Raw genomic sequence first — 20,767 nt, 5'->3', positions numbered from 1 at the left:
TAGTCAATGTCAGACATTATACCATCCTAGTTCAGAAAATGTGTTCAACTGTTCACTGCAAAGCCTGTGCACTTGCCCTGTCCCTCCTGAAAATTTAGTTTTTGTTTTGGGAAACAACCAAGTCTCTAATGTTTAACACTTCTTAATGTTCGTAAAGTGCACTTTTAAGCGGATTAAAAAAGCTCCCAAGTGTTAATATTGGTGTTGGTAGCGATACAGGTAATCCTGGCATCATAGCTCTCAACCTTCCGTCTCCAAAATGAGCAACACTAACCTTCATAATGTGGAACAAATGGGCAAAATGTGTAACACTTGCTAAAGGCTTACTAACAACTTCAAATTGGAAGGCCATATGAGGATTAAAACATGTTGGTTTTACTTGAAAAAAATTTCATTTCATGAATTAATATGATTCATTTCTATTTACCATGGATATTAGTTACACAATTCATAATACTAAATGTGTGACAGATCTTTTCAATGTGGAACTTTGAGGAACATGAACTTCTTAAGACATTAAATAAGGTACGTTCCTATTAATGAGGCACACTTGAGTGCCCATGCATGGCATCTTGATTCTTGAAATCGATTTACGCATGGTCCAATGTTCTCCGTTATCGCCCAGCGTGGTACCTGATTTTTTTAAGACTCACAATGAGGTACACTCGAGAGGAGTAATGACAGGTGATAAGAATTCTGTGTTGGAAACAAGTGCCGCTTTTTACAGGGTATTATAATCCTTTGTGTTTACAATGGACGTATACGCTTTGTCCTGAGCCTTTACCTTTAATCTGAAACTGGGAGGTTCTCACAGTGAGTGGAAAACACAGAGAGCACGTGAGCAATAATAACAAACAGCCGAAATATTCATGTTGGTAACCACACTGACAGACGGTGCTGTGTAGAGCTTGTCTGTCAGCACTGTACTTGCATTTGTGTTCACGCAACTGCAATGTGGACATAAACAATGACATTTGGTTGCTGTTAATCAGGTGAACAATAACACAAAATCTTCGCACTACCGAAATACCAGGCCGACAAGTGAAATGATGTGAATGACAAATTGAAAAGTGTCAGTCCGTATTTTGGTTGTTATTGTACTTATTAGAGCTTACAGACTGTGGGCAGGATGCTTCGACAGTCTTTTTAAAACGGGACCACGCGGAAGAAAAACAAAACTCAAACAGATGAAGTTCAAAACAAGAGGTCCAGGATCTGTTTTCGTAGACATGGACGTAAATTAGTGTTAAATCTCCGCATGGTTAATTAGACAGCCTTGAATATTTTCAAGCTTCGCAGAGACAGAACAACTCATCAGTTATGACAAAGAGTCCCAAAAACATAAAAAAGTGAGCGAGAGGAAGATAGCTAGTACCGACCCTACCCAGGATGGACAAAAAATATGTCTGCATAATAAGTTTACCTGTCATTTGCAGAAAATGTTTGCAGGAGATAATGCCGCCTTTTAAAACATCCTGGAAGCTGTAACTACTGGTCCAGTGTAGAGGGATAATCTTTGAAAAAGTATACAAAAAAATCAAGACACTTTCCTTTTGTTGCCATGCAGCATCCCAGAGGAATGACGCTAATTATTCTATTGTTAGACTATACGGTCTCACTTCGATTTTCTTCAGCAAGTAAGTGACGGAGCATTGCGATATTTCTGTTTTTAGCTAACTGCGATCACGGGTCCATACACCAATGTACCTGCCAGACTGCAAAATGTTTGACAGTTAAGATCCACATGGGTATTTTGTCCCAAACAGAATTCACGGCCAGGCTGGAAAATAAATTAGCAATGTTAGTTAAATTTGACGTTGTGACTGCATGTGATGTTCGTAAACACGGTCTTTAGCTACAAAACAGTAAAATGTATTTTTAAAAAGCCTAGACGACCACCCTATCACTTTATGTAATTTAATATGTGTACTTACTTTCAGGATTTTTTCCTGACAGGAAATGAGGTTCTCTGTCATACCCCTTGACTTCTTGTCCAATAAATCTGGACAAAGCCTAAAAGGGGGGGGGGGGGGGGGGGGGCATAGAAACGGATTTTAAATATTGCTCTTAAAAACTTAGAAAGTGGCTAGAACAGCAGATTTTAGGTTATCATGAATGCTCTGAAGAATATAAAGTCTGAAACTCAAATGTATGATATTATTTAGTGACTTCATTTTTCAGTAATTTGCCAGAAACCCACATTTTTGAGGAACAGACCAAAAAATATGAGGCAAACAATTAGACATTCTGCAAAAATCTGGACAGTTGACAAGTATGATCTTTGTCAGCAAATCCAGAAATCATGGTCTCTGTCAGGAAATTAAGTTCTGAGTACCTGTCAGATATTTTGAGTCATTTTGAGAGTTAACAAATTTGAGGTATATTTCTCAAAATGTTTGTTTTCGCTTGAATTTCCTATTTACATTTCAATTATTTTGTCAGAATAGTCTTTCTTGTGTTTTAACAGGCATCCTGAGTGGTGTCAAATGTGACAGTAGGTAGTTGGACTAATCAAAAGAATAATTTTTATGGTGTATCTTAGAAAACGTATTCAGACTTATCAGACTTGTTTTTCATTTTTTTTTATAAAACTGAAACAGTGGATTTGACATACCTCTGTTAGAGCAAGAAATCTGAACAAAGGTACAAATAATGGGGGTCAAAGACTTAAAAATAGGGACAATTTTAAATATTGCTCTTACAAACTTAGAAAGTTGATAGAATTAACAGGTTATGCTTTAGCATAAATTTTCTGAAGGATATGAAGTATGAAACTGAAATGTGTGCCCTTATTTTCTGACTTCAGTCCTCAATGATTTGTCAGTGATTTGCCAGAAAACCACAATTTTATGAGAAACAGACCAAAATATGAGGCAAAGTTTGGATGTTCTGCGAAAATCTGTACAGTTGAGAGGTATGAATTATTTTGTGTTCTATGTGGTTAAATTATATATGCTTTTTATCTTTGCTATAAATAATATTGTAGATATGGAAACTTGAAATGAGAAAAATGTTAAAGTGCACGTTACAGAAATCTGTTCATTTTTTCAAATTAGTCATTTCCTTATTTCCTCAGTATGATTTTAAGATCCCTCCTGGACCCCCATACTTATCTATTGTAATAGCTTCAACTAGGGTTACCACCTGTCCCACTTTGCGAGGGACAATCACTCTTTGGGCATTTGTGTCCTGCAAAAAATTTGAAAAAATGGCAAATGTCCTGAGATTTTAGGACAAAATTATTTCCTATATTTTATGTAATAGTTGCATAAAACAGTTATTCTGTATCTGAAACACCTAAATGTTATAAGAAACAGAATAATGAGCTAAAATGCTACAAGAATAAGCTTTTATTTAGGCAAAAAAAATGAAGTTCTGTCCTTTGTACTGGCCATGGATATGTTTTGCCCTGCAAAATATGGTTGTTGTTGTGTCTTTCGGCTTATCCCGGTTAGGGGTCGCCACAGCAGAACTCCGGTCCGCTAATGTTTGGTAGTGGATTTTTACGTGCCGAGTTACCAGCCCTGATGCACAACCTTCAACGAAGGCACGCTCATTCACTCATGCCTCCACACAGAAGACGCTCTAGCTGAGAATCGAACGGGAGAACGTCTTGCTGTGAGGCAACAACTCTACCGCAGCACCCACTTTGGGCATTTGAAAAGGTGGCAACCCTAGCTTCAACAAACATACCGGGTGCTAAAATAATATTACAAATATCTTTTTACATGTGCAGAATGTTTGTACATTTGGTTATCTGTTGCATTTGCTATCGTATTTGCTATTTCTTCAAAACTGTTGCTAGCATGTTTATTAATGGTGAAGAGGAAAGCAATGCACATTTACTTATCAAAGTGGGTGTGACAGTGGGTGTGACAAACGGTGGGGCTTTTGTCAGGTTTTTGTCTCTTCCCAATGTGGCAGCCTGCAGACATTGAAAATAGGAACAAAGACCCTTGAAAAACAGAAACGTCCAGCTAAAACTCTGGACATTTGATTAGCATAATATTTGAATACCAAATAGCACATAACTCTTCCCAATTCAAGTAAGAATATGGGATATGACTCAAAAAACACAGTAAAAAAAAAACAGCATGATAAAAATAATGGAAAAGTATAAGCACATTATCTATCAATAGGACAGGGTAAAATTTGTAGACTTTAATGAACTGTATTACAAAATTCTACCACACAAGGTCATAATTTTACGTCAGAAAAAGCGGGTTGCAAGATGCTTATCCTCTTTCTTTATATTATTGTTGCCACTAGTATGTTTCTCATGTAGTGTAATTTTTCTGTGTACTAGACTGCTTGAAAAATCATATGTGATGACAGGGACTCAGAAAAAATTGTTTGAAAGGCTAAATCCAGTCAGAAAATAGGAACATCCATAATCAGGTCGGAAAATAGTAATATTCCTCCAAAACTGGAACATTTGAGAAGTCTGGTGTAGATTGTTTCTATTTTGATAGTAGTAAACATGATATTTTGTGCATGGAAATTATTTTCTCTGAATCTTGTTTCACACACACAACGTTCAGTATATTACCTTGTAGCATGCGTGAAATAAGTTAACACTATATATATACAGTCTCATTCTCTGTCTTTTACTGGGTGAGGATACAGACTAGGTGTTTAAACTGCATGCAGTTCACAGCTGCTTCATTTTCTTTCTTGTTCAGTTACAGTGGTCCTAGTTAGAGGGTGTTTGCATGCTACATACTCACTCCATGTGAGATGAATTCATCATTAACATTACAACTGTGAGGTGAAGAGAAATAATTTTGTACTATTACCATACCTCTCAACCTTTAAGTGCATGAAATCGAAACAGAGTTAAAATAGTGAGGGGACAAAGCCCCAAATTCAGGGTCAATTTTTAAATATTACTCTTACCAACCTAGAAAGTTGCTAGAATAATTGATTTTGGTTATCATACGCTTTCTGATAGGTATGAATCTTGAAACACAAATGTATGACATTTAGTGACTTTAATCTTCTGTGATTTGTTAGAGATTTGCCAAAAAAATCATAAATTGTATGGGGAAAAGACCCAAAATAAAAAGCACAAATCTGGACATTTTGCAAAAATCAGGACAACTTGAAAATCATATCTGTTTTAATATCAGCTCCACTTGATACTTATAAAGTATTTTCTTCACCTTTACCTGTAATTTCAAGGTTTGTAATTGCTTTAGAAGATGCAGTTAGCAAGATGTTGGCTGGGAATGGATAACTGACATATCTAGCCACTTATACTACAGCATCTGGTACAAGGTCTGAGATGTATAGTTAAAGCAGTGATTAAAGTATGCTGGCTAAAAGCAAATCTCAGTTTGTTGTGCACTTCCCCTTATACACACACACACACACACACACACACACACACACACACACACACACACACACACACACAAACACACAACACATACAGGTCGAAGGGGTTCTGAATTCATCTTATGGTGACTTTCTCCATTTGTGGTCCAAAAAATTATAAAAGAGTTTGTGCTATGCTTAGACATATCAGAACAATGTCTTTGGTAAGGCATTGAGTTGCATTCCAGCTTTAAGCTGTGGAAGGCTGACTGAACTTGGATTTAGGGTTTAATAATGGTCATTTCATGAATAATCAAGGTCAGCATCTGAATAACAAAACCTTACAAACTTGGTTTCTTAGCTTCAAGGATACAAGTTGATTTCCATCTGTGTTAACTGTACTATAAAGTATGTGAACATGATGCAAGTATGCATGTAGAGACTCTCAGGTTCTCTCCATTAACAGTGCCACGTAACCTGTCTAAATTTTAATTGTTCTGCAGTGGGCATATCAGTTACACAACAAGACTACACAACAACACCCAGGAGTGACTGATTTTTTATGGTGTGGTTCAATGAAGAGGTGACATAGAGGAAGACAACTGAAGCAGTGCAAAGGGCTCATGGGCATAAAGGCTCAGTTGTAAGATATCAGTCTCACAGCTCCATGGTTGGAGTTCCATCTCTTGACTTTTGGTCACTGTTTGTATAGAGTTTGCACATTCTTTGCATGTTGTCTGTGTGCAATCATCAACAATAAGTGTGTACGCTAGGTTTCTCCTGCCTTTCAAAGACATGGTGGCTGATCGCCTGCACTAAATTGTCCATATATATTTGTGTTTGTTCTTGCCCTTATTGCAGAGGTCATGGCTAAAAAGGGTGTATAGACCCAGCCGACTTACCCAGTAAACAAATATTAAATAGGGTTTACTATCATAATTTCGAATGAAACTCAGTTGACCGCACTATGTTCGACAACAGAAAGTCAAACATGGCAATGTCGAACTTCAAAAGCAAGCCTAGGAACGGGTTTTAACATGGGTCGAGATAGGGGCCAGGTTTGTAGTTCGGCAATAGCAGTGAACTCCTATCTCGACCCATGTTAAAACCCATTCCTAGGCTTGCTTTTGAAGTTCGACATTGCCGTGTTCGACTTTCCTTTGTCGAATATAGTGCGGTCGACCGAGTTTCATTCGAAATTATGATAGCAAACCTTAAATAGAATAAGTGCAAATTGTTTTTTATTTGAAAAAAAGTGAATTAATTGAGTAAAGTTTTTCAGATGACATATGTTATGTGGTCGTTTGATATTGTTTAAATGTAGCTAGATGGGATACTACAGTATATAATCACTTTAAGGATGAGAAGGAACTCTGTGATAGACGTTTTCAATTATCTGATAGAACATAAGCAGTGCAAAATGTCATTTTTATTTAAAATAGAATATTTAAAACAGCTGGATGTATTAAGAGATTAGAAGGCATGCATTTCCACATTTCCAGTGTGGCAGATGAATAGAACTACCTCTGATAGAGGTGGCATGTGCAGAAATAAAACACTTATTTGAGAAGAGACTTGCATGTTAGTATGATTAACAATAAAGGGTGCAGGAAGACAAAATGTTCACTTAGAGTAACCCCTTACACATTATACTTTTAATTAGCAACAGCCTCCTCCTGTAGTGGTGGAATCACATTGCAGAGTAATTGGTGTTTCTCTCAGCGGACACATTACAGTACAGTTTTCATTTACCTGTGCAAATGGAATTTCGCAATATTTTCTTCTTCTTTTATGCAGCTAATTAATGTCTTTTTAGACCAGTCAGAGGTCAGTGCATTTTACTTGATAATGTTGTAAGATAAAGAAATCTGGCTATTTAAGAAATATCAAATCCAGTAAGAGTCATACGTGTTGTAACTGCTCAAGAACAACCTCCAGCAAGACTTAAATTCAGCAATGTCCCAATAAAGTCTGAGCTACAGAAGGCTTAATTCTACACTGAAGTCTTGGCAAGGGTCGGCTGCCTTTTTTATATCATACTATGCTTTTCACAGTTTCTGTGACATTCCTCTTCTTCCATCCATTTTATTTTGTTACATTTAATTTGGAATATTTATTAATCATGCCATGAACAGGAAGATGCACTATTTAGCATAACTCACTTCTGAAGTTGCTGAGCTCATGTTGTAACAAAAGTATACACAATTCCCTAGAAAAGTGACTCCAGAACTAATTCCTTACATTTCCTTCAACGCTTGTATTTTCTGAGCTCAGTGTCTATGGCATACTGTTGTTTTTTGCTTCTCCTGTTAAGTTTCAGGACTTATTGTGGTAGCACCAGCTCTTCCAGACTACTTCTCTGCATCTCCATTCGTGTTTTTCATATTAATACACAAAACCTTGACCTCCCCCCAGTTTTGTTATAATTTATATGGACCTGCTCATGCATAATGATAAAAGTGCTACAGATGAATGTGAAAATTGCTATACTGTAGTACTCTGTTATTGTTCCAGCTACTTTAATACGAGAGAACAAAAACTTTTGTATTCAATGAGCAGGGATGAGTCTTACTTTAAAGCTGATATGTAATAAACATGTTTACTTTACTCTGACAGCCAGTAGGCATAATCCATTTTATCAGCTTCACTTTTCAGTATATCTTTCATTCAATGTTCTAAAAACAAGTATGGTGTTCAGTATATTCCAGTCATTCAGTATTTTCCAGAAAAGTGCATATTTCACAAAATTACATACAACTTACTGCTTAGTACTGAACTGGCCATAAATGTAGCTAACAACAACGAAATTATAACACATTTACATCTCCTTTATTTCTTACGTCAGTGTTTTACTTCCTGTCTCTTAAAAATACACCAACTGTTTTTCTCTCTCCAGAAATCAGATCAAGTCACTTACATTGTCCCATTCCCATTTCCCAGCAATAATTCCATCAAATACAGTCCCTTTTCCAGTCCTTATTCACATCCCCTACAATTCTTCACTACACCACGACATATAAAGCATATTACCTATCTATGCAACATTTCATGCTATTTTTCATACTTGCACACTCCTCATACCAGATCCACCTTTCTTCCAATGATTTTCTAGTGCCCACCAACATCCCCTGTATATTGCCAAACCTTTGTAATAGCTCCTACATTGACTTCTTTAAATACCCAATTCGTGCAGCCTCACTCACCCATGCAAGAACTGGCACCAGAACCAGAATAAAACATAAGCCACTAATTCTGTATGCCCTCTTCCCTAAAAATACGATTCTGTGGTGATATTCACCCTAATCCTGGACCTAGTATAAATATGCCTGGGTGTTCTCCACCTTTGCACGTATACACTCAGTTTACAGCTAAGCCTACACTAAAATTTTATTACATCAGCATGAAAAGCACCATTAACAAAACAACTGAGCTTCATGCATGAATATCCACACTCCAGACATCTTATCTATCTGTGAAACTTGGCTGAAGCAAGCATGAAGGATCAGGAAATAATCCCACCATGTTATAACATATATAGACTTGACAGAAGGGCAGAAAAGGTGGTGGTGTAGCTATAATGTATTCTAATATTTTATTTATTTATTTATTTATTGACATTTGTTAACCGGGTTTGTCCAACTGGGCTTGTGGCCCATTTTCAGTGGAGACCAGAGGAGAAAAGCTCCAGTAATACATTTTAAAACAAGTACAATTTTAAACAATATTGATATAATAGCAGTTATAGCAAAACAATTCACATATGTTGGGATACATGCATAAAGTTGCATTAAAAAGAAGCTAAGTAACAATTTTACATTGATATAGTTCAATTTATTTTTATTTTATTTTACATTTGTTGACTGGGCTAATCTAGCTGGACACATGTCCATTTTCAGTAGAGGCCCAGGGAGATAAGCTCCAAACATAAAAACATTACAAAAATAGAAATTACGAAATAAAATTACAAAATAAAAATTCACTACTTACACTGAATAGCTTTCATGTGGAGATATGCTCCAAACATAGCAAAATTACTATATATGATACTTAAAGTTACTAAGGCTCTACTATATAAGAGAATTTAAAAGTGTATGGGTTATAATTAAATAAAAAGTTTGTCTAAGAAGAGGAAAAGTAGTTTAGAGTTTTTGCATGGGTGTTAGATATAAGGAGATACAGGTACACTTGTGGTACTAATGTTGCCATTTGTAAGTCAAAGTAGGGGAACTAGAGATAGGTCTCAATGGGTTCAATAGGTCAACAATGAACATTTTTTGTTTGTATAAAATTGTGCAAATGCATAGCAGACACATTGGAGAGAGAGGTGTAATAAGGTACTAAGTATGGTCCTTTTGAGGGTACATAAAGGGAAGGAAGATTAGGTAGGGTCATGCAAGGGCAGGGTACATAAAGGGAAGGAAGATTAGGTAGGGTCATGCAAGGGCAGGTTCTGGAATTGAGAAAATAAGCTTTTAGTTCATTTTTAAAGTGTGAGGTGTGGGAGATTGAACGTAAGTCAAGGGGAAGTTTGTTCCAAGCATGGGCAAGGGAGTGTTTGTAGAGTAGTTTGCCTACTGACCTTTTTGGGTGGTAGATATCAAGTAATTGTTGGTTAGAAATATGGAGGGTCCAGGATGGGATGTAGATGGAGACTAAGGAAGATAAAGAAGGACAGAAGGAGGGTTTATAAAGAAGAGAGTGTAGCATATGAAATTGATAAGATAGCAGAAACTGGGGAAGTTCAAGCCATTGAAGAGAGTTTAAAGAAATGCAGTGCTGTGAGTTGTATGGGGAGTTAGTAATGAATCTGGCTATTTTATGGTAAGTCTGTTGTAGTTTGTTTAGAGTGGAGGCCTGGATATTGGTAAGAGCTGGGGTGGCGTATAAGAGGGAGGGGGAGGAGGAGTGCCTGGCCCAGGGTAAGTCTAGATTCAGGGGTTAGGAATTTTTTGTTCCGATATAGCAGACCTAGTTTCTGGTTTGTTTTTTTTATACATTGGAGCATGTGTAGGTTGAACTTGAGTTTATCATCGATAATGACCCCTAGGAGTTTTGTGTGTGTGTCAGGTTGGATATTTGTATTGTTAGAAGATGTAATAAAAAAGGCGGTTTTGTGATGAGAAAGAGAGCGGGGAAGGAAAAGTAGGAGTTTGGTCTTTTTGGGATTTAGGATCAATAGATTGTGAGAGAGGCATTGTTCAGTGGATAGTAGGGTCTGTTGGGTCAGGGAGTGTAGTTCAGGAATGTTATTTGAGATGGATATAAGTGTGGAGTCGTCGGCATACTGAATAAGGGAGGATTCTTTGCATGATGTGTAAAGATCATTAGTGAAGATGTTAAAAAAAAGGGGTCCCAAGATGGAGCCTTGGGTAACACCAGTGGAGATGGGAAGGAAAGGTGAGGAGGATGAGAGCCATTTGACAGATTGTTCCCTGCCAGATAGGTAACTATTAAACCAGGCAAGTGCGGAGGGTGATAGGTGGAGATTTGCGAGTTTGGATAGTAGTAGAGGATGAGAGACAGTATCGAAGGCTTTAGAGAGATCTAGGAAGAGACAGGAAATGAGTTTATTGTTGTCTAGGGCTTCTGTAATGATATGAGTGAAGGAGAGGTGTGCAGTGGTGGTGCTGTGGTGTGGACGAAATCCATGCTGGGTAAGGGTAAGCAAGTGGTGTGTCAGGAGGTGATTGAGAAGCTGTGAGTGAATACATTTTTCTAATATCTTGGAGAGGGGGGACAGAATGGCAATGGGTCGGTAGTTTGAAGGGTCAATAGAGTTTCCACCTTTATGAAGAGAGATAGTGAAGAAAGATTTCCAAAGGGTGGGGACAGTTGATTCCAGAATAGATTGATTAATTAGCATAGATACAGGATAGATAGTTGAGTCAGCAGCAAGTTTGAAGAATGTAGGAGATAGATTGTTAGTGGAAGGAGAGCAAGGTTTTAGCTTGAGTAGTAGAGATTTGATGTAAGTAATGGGAACTGGCTCAAAAGAAAAAGTTGTGTTAGTGGGACTTGGAGAGGTGGGTGTCAAAGTAGAGTTTGGCTTAGAGGTTACCAGAGTTTGGATGGAAGAGATAAAGTGTTTATTCAGGAGGGTAGCTGTTTCCTGAGAGGAAGAGTTAGGGTATGGGGAGGGATTAGAGGGCTTTCCAGGATAGAGGATGTTGTTGAGAGTTGACCAACATTTTTGAGGATTGGATTTGTTGTTAAGCTGAGCAGAGCTATAGTATAACTTTTTGTCATTAGTTGTATGTTTTATGCAAGGTTCCTCAGTTGCCTGTATTTTTGAAGAAAAGGTGGTTGTTTAGTTTAAGTCCAGGTTTTCCAAGCATGATCTCTTTGTTTCATAAGGGACCTAGTCTCTTTGGAGAGCCAGGGAGCATGGTTTGATTTTACTCTGATCTTCCTAGAGGGAGCTAAGGAGTTTAGAGTATTCATGAAGATGCTATTGAAAGTGCTTACAGCATCGTTTAGGGAGAGATGTTTTAGAATGGACCAATCTATGTTGTGGAGAATGGAGTTAAATTGGGATGAATTGAAAGTCGATAGTTTTTGACAGTCTTTGATAAGGTGGGTTTTAGGAATATGGGAGTAGTGTCTTAAGATGGTGGTAGGGAGATGATCACTGAGGGAGTCAGGTAAGGTGGTGGGATTGTGGTATTGGTGGGGGGAATTGGTAAGGATCCAGTCTATGATGGAGCTGGAAGAGGAATTTTTATGGAAGCGAGTGGAAGATGTTATAAGTTGGTGGAAGCCGTGTAGGTGGATACTGAGTTGGGGGGAGTCAGTTGTGAGTTTGGACCAATCAATGTTGACATCACCAAGGATAAGTGTCTCATATGGTAGGTTGTGGGAGAACCAGGATAGGATGTTTTCAAGAATGGGCAGATTGTTACCAGGAGGAAGGTAGATAGAGGCAATTGCAAGTTTTTTGTGGGGATTCAGATGGCAGTTAAGGATGATGATTTCAGCTGGGAGGAAGTCAGGAATTGGGGAAGGGTATGGTGAAAGGTTAAGAATGTTTGAGTAGAGGATGGCCACGCCACCACCTTTTTTTACAGGTCTATCAGATTGGAAGATATTATAACCTGGTGGGAGTATTTCACTATTTGAGATGTGTGGCTTGAGCCAGGTTTCAGATAGGGAGAGGATGTGAGGGGTATTGAGAGCTATTCATGAGTGCAGCTCATTGACTTTATTTGCTAGACTCTGAATATTCAATGAGTAAATAGCTAAGTATTTGGAAGGAGATGATTGTTGTGACTGAGGTTGGCGACTGTTAAAGGAGTAAGATGGGGGCAGTGTAGAGGTAGTTTTGGGGCTAGAAGAGGCACCAGGGTTGGGATGGATATCTCCAGAACAAAGTAGGTTTTTAGTGAGGAGAGAGTGTGTAGTAGATGCTAGATGGAGTTTGTATAGTTTTGACTCAGCTTTGTGGGAAGGTTTAAAAACTTGTATTATGGATAGTTTATATAGACTTGAGATTGATGTAGTAAAGAGATTAGGGGAGATAGTAAAATATGACGTAGTTGGATATATGTTGTATGAGTGAGACGTTGGTGAACATAGGAGTGGGTCCGAGAGACTGGAGTGGTAAGAGGTGGAGATAGAGAGAATAAGGAGTAGTGTAGAAGATATTAGAAAATAATACATGTTGGAATAAAATATGGTCAGATAGAGTAGGTAGAGAGACAGTGGTATAGATGAAGTGGTGTTAACAAGATTGACAGATTAGTAAGGTGGTTGTGGCAATAGGCAGGAAGTGGAATTGTAGTGGCTAGTGGGACAGGAAGGGGAGGGATAGTTAGGTATAAAAGTAATTGTAATGGGGTGGGTGGGAATGGGGGTGGGGTAGGGGAGTGAAGTGAGCCCGAGCGTAGCGAGGGCGAACGGAGTGGGGCTAGCACCCTGGTCAAGATGAAGTCATAGAAACAATCAGAAAAGACAGTGAAAAACTAGCTTGAGAGACAAGGATATAAAGCTTCTAAAGGTATAGTCACCAGAAATAAAATAAAAAGAAATAAAATATGAGCAGAAGTAAGCTTACAAAAGGACACTGGCCTCAAGCAACACAAGTAGATTTACTTGAAGGAAACCCAGTGCTGTATGGTTAAAATAAGCTACAACAGAGTGGGGCTTTGCAGGGGGAGAGAGAGGTATTACTCTTAGCTAAAAGCACGGCAAAACATAAAAAAAAATTAATATGTAAGAGTCTGAAGACAGTAAAATAGGGCAGGTGCACTAGGAAAGGCAATTATGAGTGAGGCTAGAAATGAATTCAGTGAAAGGTAAAGTGCAGAACAGGAGAATATACACAGAAACAGTAGGAGGATAGTGGGTAACCAAAGAGAAAGGATAGGAGCTGCTGGCATCTGCTTTTCGTGTTGACTAGCAAAAAAAAACACTATAAATTCTTGTTGTGCTTATAAAGTCTAGCATTAATTAAAAGATTAGCTTATGTAGTAGTGATTTACTGGGACACATACTTCAATGGTATTATTTTAAGCTTAAAATGGTGGCTTCTGGACAGATATTTAGAGTTGCAGGGTATCTGTTAAGGTCCTCAAACCTATGCTGTCTGTACTGTGGCCAGGAGAAAACCGCAGGGAAAATCCACTAGGGTTCAGTGGTATTATTTTAAGCTTAAAATGGTGGCTTCCGGACAGATAGTTAGAGTTGCAGGGTATCTGTTAAGGTCCTCAAACCTGTGCTGCCTGTACTGTGGCCAGGAGAAAACCGCAGGGAAAAATCCACTAGGGTTCAGTGGTATTATTTTAAGCTTAAAATGGTGGCTTCTGGACAGATAGTTAGAGTTGCAGGTTATCTCTTAAGGTCCTCAAACCTGTGCTGCCTGTACTGTGGCCAGGAGAAAACCGCAGGGAAAAATCCACTAGGGTTCAGTGGTATTATTTTAAGCTTAAAATGGTGGCTTCCAGACAGATAGTTAGAGTTGCAGGGTATCTGTTAAGGTCCTCAAACCTGTGCTGCCTGTACTGTGGCCAGGAGAAAACCGCAAGGAAAAATCCACTAGGGTTCAGTGGTATTATTTTAAGCTTAAAATGGTGGCTTCCAGACAGATAGTTAAGAGTTGCAGGGTATCTGTTAAGGTCTTCAAACCTGTGCTGCCTGTACTGTGGCCAGGAGAAAACCACAGGGAAAAATCCACTAGGGTTCAGTGGTATTATTTTAAGCTTAAAATGGTGGCTTCCGGACAGATAGAGTTGCAGGGTATTTGTTAAGGTCCTCAAACCTGTGCTGCCTGTACTGTGGCCAGGAGAAAACCGCAGGGAAAAATCCACTAGGGTTCAGTGGTATTATTTTAAGCTTAAAATGGTGGCGTCTGGACAGATAGTTAGAGTTGCAGGTTATCTCTTAAGGTCTTCAAACCTGTGCTGCCTGTACTGTGGCCAGGAGAAAACCACAGGGAAAAATCCACTAGGGTTCAGTGGTATTATTTTAAGCTTAAAATGGTGGCTTCCGGACAGATAGAGTTGCAGGGTATTTGTTAAGGTCCTCAAACCTGTGCTGCCTGTACTGTGGCCAGGAGAAAACCGCAGGGAAAAATCCACTAGGGCTTACACAGAGCAGCAGATGCTAAGCAGAATGAAGGGGAAAGAAGGTTTCAGAATGGCTCCTGCTGTTGTGAGGCACCTATGAAGACTAGGAAGAAGAAGTGAGGTGAGGGGGAGGGGTAATGACTAATACTGGGCTGGGCTAGCACCCTGGTCAAGATGAAGTCATAGAAACAATCAGAAAATATAGTGAAAAACTAGCTTGAGAGACAAGGATATAAAGTTTCTAAAGTTATAGTCGCTAGAAATAAAATAAAAAGAAATAAAATATGAGCAGAAGTAAGCTTACAAAAGGACACTGGCCTCAAGCTACACAAGTAGATTTACTTGAAGGAAACCCAGTGCTGTATGGTTAAAATAAGCTACAACAGAGTGGGGCTTTGCAGGGGGAGAGAGAGGTATTACTCTTAGCTAAAAGCACGGCAAAACATAAAAAAAATATTAATATGTAAGAGTCTGAAGACAGTAAAATAGGGCAGGTGCACTAGGAAAGGCAATTATGAGTGAGGCTAGAAATGAATTCAGTGAAAGGTAAAGTGCAGAACAGGAGAATATACACAGAAACAGTAGGAGGATAGTGGGTAACCAAAGAGAAAGGATAGGAGCTGCTGGCATCTGCTTTTCGTGGTGACTATAAAAAAAAAACACTATAAATTCTTGTTGTGCTTATAAAGTCTAGCATTAATTAAAAGATTAGCTTATGTAGTAGTTATTTACTGGGACACATACTTCAGTGATATTATTTTAAGCTTAAAATGGTGGCTTCCGGACAAATAGTTAGAGTTGCAGGGTATCTGTTAAGGTCCTCAAACCTGTGCTGCCTGTACTGTGGCCAGGAGAAAATCGCAGGGAAAATCCACTAGGGTTCAGTGGTATTATTTTAAGCTTAAAATGGTGGCTTCTGGACAGATAGTTAGAGTTGCAGGGTATCTGTTAAGGTCCTCAAACCTGTGCTGCCTGTACTGTGGCCAGGAGAAAACCGCAGGGAAAAATCCACTAGGATTCAGTGGTATTATTTTAAGCTTAAAAATGGTGGCTTCCAGACAGATAGTTAGAGTTGCAGGGTATCTGTTAAGGTCCTCAAACCTGTGCTGCCTGTACTGTGGCCAGGAGAAAACCGCAGGGAAAAATCCACTAGGGTTCAGTGATATTATTTTAAGCTTAAAACGGTGGCTTCCAGACAGATAGTTAGAGTTGCAGGGTATCTGTTAAGGTCCTCAAGCCTGTGCTGCCTGTACTGTGGCCAGAAGAAAACCGCAGGGAAAAATCCACTAGGGCTTACACAGAGCAGCAGATGCTCAGCAGCATGAAGGGGAAAGAAGGTTTCAAAAAAAAAAAAACTCTGGAACTCTCTCTGTCTCTAATCAAATACTCCCCCCACCTTTAATAATGCTGAAATACTCATCTCCCTCCTCACATTAAATGACAGGAAAAAACATTGTATCATAGCTCTATACATCCCACCTGGTAATAGCATGTTCTTCTTTCGACTTTTCCCGGTTAGGGGTTGCCACAGCGGAACTCCGGTCCGCTAATGATTGGCAGTAGATTTTTTACTGTGCCAAGGTGCCAGCCTGATGCCCAACCTTTTTCAAATTGTGTGAGAGTTATAGTTGTGTGCAAGATTAGAATCTCTGCCAGTAGGTGAATAAAATATACACAGCACAAATGCAAGAAGTAGGAAACAAAGAAAAAACGACAAACAGATAAGCAAATGAGAGTTTATGGTCATATGCTATAGGAGGATGAGTCCAAATAGTGTATAATTACAGAGCCTCAGTCTTTAGCTAAATACAGTGCTATTCAAATTCATATGCGTGGGAGCTGTATTAATTGTAACCTGCAGCTTCTTTAAAAAAAGTTGCAGTAGTTCAAAACCACAGTACTCTTAAATTTATTAAATTTAGTGATTATTAAATGTAATGGGTTTTTCCTTTGTTGCTATTAAGACTGGGTGGTACAGCAAACCAGGGTGTGGCAAGTGGCACTTTGGAATACTTACAGGTGCTTTGCTATATGATTATGTTCTTTCTTAGGGTAGATCTGTTTGTCTTTTGTCTTAAATATATATGTGAGTCATTGGAGGAGTTACCCGTGGCAGGTGACCCATCACAGATTTGATTATCTGCCTGTTGTTTTCTTTTATTTATTTATTGACATTTGATTACCGTGAATGTCTGACTAGGTAGAATTACATTTTCAGCAGAAGTCCAGGGGGAAAAGCTCCAAATTATTACAAAACATTTTAAGAACAATAATTTTGCAATCTTAGCAAATAAAACAAAAGCATCTGCAGTTTAAATAATTATAACAAATTTAATATAATATAAAAACATTGTTTAAGAATCAGTACAAATTATATGATAGCCATTTAATAGTTAGATACATTTTAGACAGATTATAGAGAAATTAAAGGTAAGTTAATCTATTACAAACAGAAATTGCAATATGAATTGAAGGAAAAACAGGCTTATTGTATATTTTGATAGAAAGTCAGGGAAGAGAATTTGACAGAAATAAGGAAGCAAGTAAAGAAAGGAGGTATAATGAATGAAAAGGTACTTGTTCACATTTAGGATATAGTTTATCTTGGTTTTGAGCAAGAACAGAGCCAGTTTTTAGCTAGGAGGTCTTTCAGAGTGGTTTTGAAAGATGGGAGGGAGGGTATTGACCTGATGGACACAGGTAACGAGTTTCAGACCTTAGCAACCTTGTACGAATACAGACAATACCCAGCAGATTTGCTAGGTTTGTAGACAGGAGTTTTTGGTCACTGGATTAAGATGACTGACTGGGAACATAGTTGTGTAGAATGTTTTTTGTGCAGGATGCTGGATAATTTTATAGGTGATGATAAGCTGTGTATATGTTAGTTGATGAGGCAGTTCTAACCAATTTTAGTTTTTTTAGTGCTATACACTGCTAGGTCCTGAAAGGGGTGTTTGCTGCAAAACTGTTGTAATATTGTTCATGTTTTAATTTATGTGAAGCCTGGAGGTCAGTAAGGATGGGAGCACCATAAAGAAGAGTGGGGAGGAGATACGTAGTGGGAAGTGTAGTTTTAGTTGCCTCAGTGAGAGAGGTTTTTTGACAATACAAAGCATCCCTAGTTTGCATTTTTCTTCCTCAGTTTTGTATATGCAGGTTAAATGTTAGATTATCATCTACTATCACCCCTAATCATTTGCAATGGGATGTGACTTCAGTGGATGTATTATCGCGAGAGGACTTTAAATTTTGTTTTTTCATGAGAGAGGAATTTGGGGGTAGAAAAAGTAGTAGTTTGGTCTTTTTGGGTTGAGTGCAAGTCTTAAGTTACAAAGCCTTGTTTCAGTGGCTGTTAGTGTCCCCGAGTAATTTTTTGGGAGGTGCATCATGTTGCCAGATGAGAATGCAAATGAGAATGGAATCATCTGCATATTGTATTAGGGTGACCTGTTGTATGGATGTATAGAGGATGTTGGTGAAAAAGTTAGAGGAGGGGGCCAATGATATAGCCTTGTGGTACACTGATGGTGACTGGGAGGTAAGGAGAGCACGTGGAGTGCTGTTTTACTGACTGATACCTATTGGACAGGTAGCTTTTGAACCACAGAAAGGTGGGTTGAAAGAAACCTAGTGAGGACAATTTGAAGTAGAAGTTTGCTGTGACAGAGTGTAGTGAAGTTTGCAGTTATCTCTAGCTTTATTAACAGTATATACATATACATATATATATATATATATATATATATATATATATATATATATATATATAGATATATATTAGAAGGGAAGTGCTACTACTGTGGGAAGGATGGAAGCCATGTTGTGCAGGCGATAGGAGTTATTTCTTTAGGAGATAGTCTAACAATTGTTTTTGAATGCATTTTTAAAGTGTTTTGGTGAGGGGAGATAAGATTGCTATAAGTCTAAAGTTGTGCATACGGATAATATGTGACTTTGTCCATAGAGTGGGGACAAGTGAGCCCTGGATTGACTTATTTATAAGGATTAAGAGAGGATAGGCAATGCTTTTGGCTGCTATTTTTAGGTACTCACTTGGAAGGTCATCAGCTGAAGAAGAGCTCTGTTTAAATTTGTTTGAGTAGTTTTACGTAGGTTGTGGGCACGGGTTTGCAGGTGAAAATGTATGTGGCTTTTGAGCAGGGTTGGGATTAGATGTTGAGGAATCCATGGTTAGAGATGCTATACCATCTATAAAATAAGAATTGAACTGTACTGCAGTTTCAAGTGGTGAGTCATTGTGAGAGGGGTTTTGTTTGAATTGTTGGCCGGGATGCAAGATTTCTTTGTTGGATGTCCATATTTTTTTAGGGTTGTCTTTAGTATTATTCTGAGTTATTGTAGTATAGTTTTTGTCTTCATTTGTTTGCTTTTAAGTATGATTGCAAAGCATTCCAACGTTTTCAAGATATTGATGTGTTTTTTATTTTGCCATACTTTCCATGTTTTTTCTCTAGCATTCTACTCTTTTTGATAGCCAAATTGCATTATTCTTGGAGGTGAAAGACAGTTTAGGGCATTTAGAAAGTTGTATTGAATTAATTTACAGCATCATCAAAGGGGAGGATTTTTAGGAAGTTCCAGTTAATAGACCACCCTTAGGTCAAATTATAACTGAGAGCAATTGGTTTATAGCCAGTACAAAGTAATTAACAAAGAGATACCAAATTAAAACAGATGTTCTGTTATTTCCTGAACATAATCATTGACATATGCAGTATAGTCTACTGGTCAAGAAAAAGGAAACAGTGGCCAACTTACTAAGAGGTCCTTAGAGTGCATGGACTGTTTCACAGAAAATTTCAGTCGCTGATCAGGCATGTGTTTACCTGATTACGTTAATACACAACAAGGTTTTTTATGATAAACGTGCTTACATTATACAATGACAAATTTCTCTGTAAGTATGTAGGAGTAGGGGTTTGTGCCAGAGCTCCTGCAGTATCAAGGTCAGATGTAGTGACCGCAGGCTTTGCTCTATGAAGGAAGATAGTAAATGAGTGATCTTTGGTGGGCATTCATTAACAGAGCCACAGATGAGGAGAATAATACTTTCTCCATCCACACATTGAGCCACATAATGCATTTTATTCTGAAGTCACATCTTCTTGTAGTAAAATGTTTTCCATTTCATCTAGCCAGTGACTATCTCTGTGCAGTGCTCATTCCAATTGTAAGTTCAGACAAAAGAGGCCATAATTAATTCTGGCTCTTACAGCAACTTAGTTGTGTGCATTGTGAGATAGTTCCTACTGATATAATTCATTTTATATTATACAGGGCCAGGATTGTTAGAATGCTGATAAGGCATTTCTTTTTGCCTTGGGTATGTTTTATGATTTCCCTATTAAAACAATCACAAGGTAAAGTAGGAGGCAGGTTGACAGGCTTCCTGAAAGTGTAACGTAACATGGACTGGATATCAAGTTGTAGTTACCACCTCTCGCACACGCAAACATTCACACTTACGTACATTTCTTAAGTTTATATGGGAAAGAGAAATCCATATGTACAAATCTTTGGAGATTTTAGAAAGAGTGAGCTGCTAGTTACTGTTACCATTCCTTTTCTTCTTAATGCTTTCACTTTCTGGTATTAGTAACCCAAGTCTGTTTATAACCCAGATAAATCAAGTTTTCTAGATGGGCTGAACTGTGGCTAAATGTAATAGAAGTGTGCTGCAGTTTGTCTTTACTCACATTTGAAAGCATTTCTAAATATATTTTAAAGCAGACAGACAACAGTCAGTTCTCCTATACATTTTTATTTTTTTAATTTCAGTTTTAATATCTATTTAAGCATGCCACAAACAAGAAAATGCACTGTTTAGCATGACTCGTTTGTATAACTTTCATTCTGCCAAATGAAAT

The 20,767-nt window shown here is 38.1% G+C and overlaps 1 protein-coding gene across 1 annotated transcript in view; it reads left to right on the top strand.

Annotated features, from left to right (window-relative positions):
* The first annotated feature begins 768 nt into the window (after positions 1-768).
* Positions 769-20,767, top strand: part of LOC122807660 (netrin-4-like) — a 1,595,546-nt gene continuing 1,575,547 nt past the window's right edge. The window contains exon 1 of the mRNA XM_044078603.1: positions 769-1,637. Within this exon, the coding sequence (XP_043934538.1) occupies positions 1,562-1,637 (76 nt within the window). The 5' untranslated portion in view covers positions 769-1,561. The remainder of the gene's footprint in view (positions 1,638-20,767) is intronic.

This window comes from Protopterus annectens, chromosome 7.part1, assembly GCF_019279795.1.
Source record: "Protopterus annectens isolate FY-2018-M chromosome 7.part1, PAN1.0, whole genome shotgun sequence".
Lineage (NCBI taxonomy): Eukaryota > Metazoa > Chordata > Ceratodontiformes > Protopteridae > Protopterus > Protopterus annectens.
The sequence above is the reverse complement of the archived record's forward strand: the minus strand, read 5'-3'. Positions and strand labels throughout refer to the sequence as shown.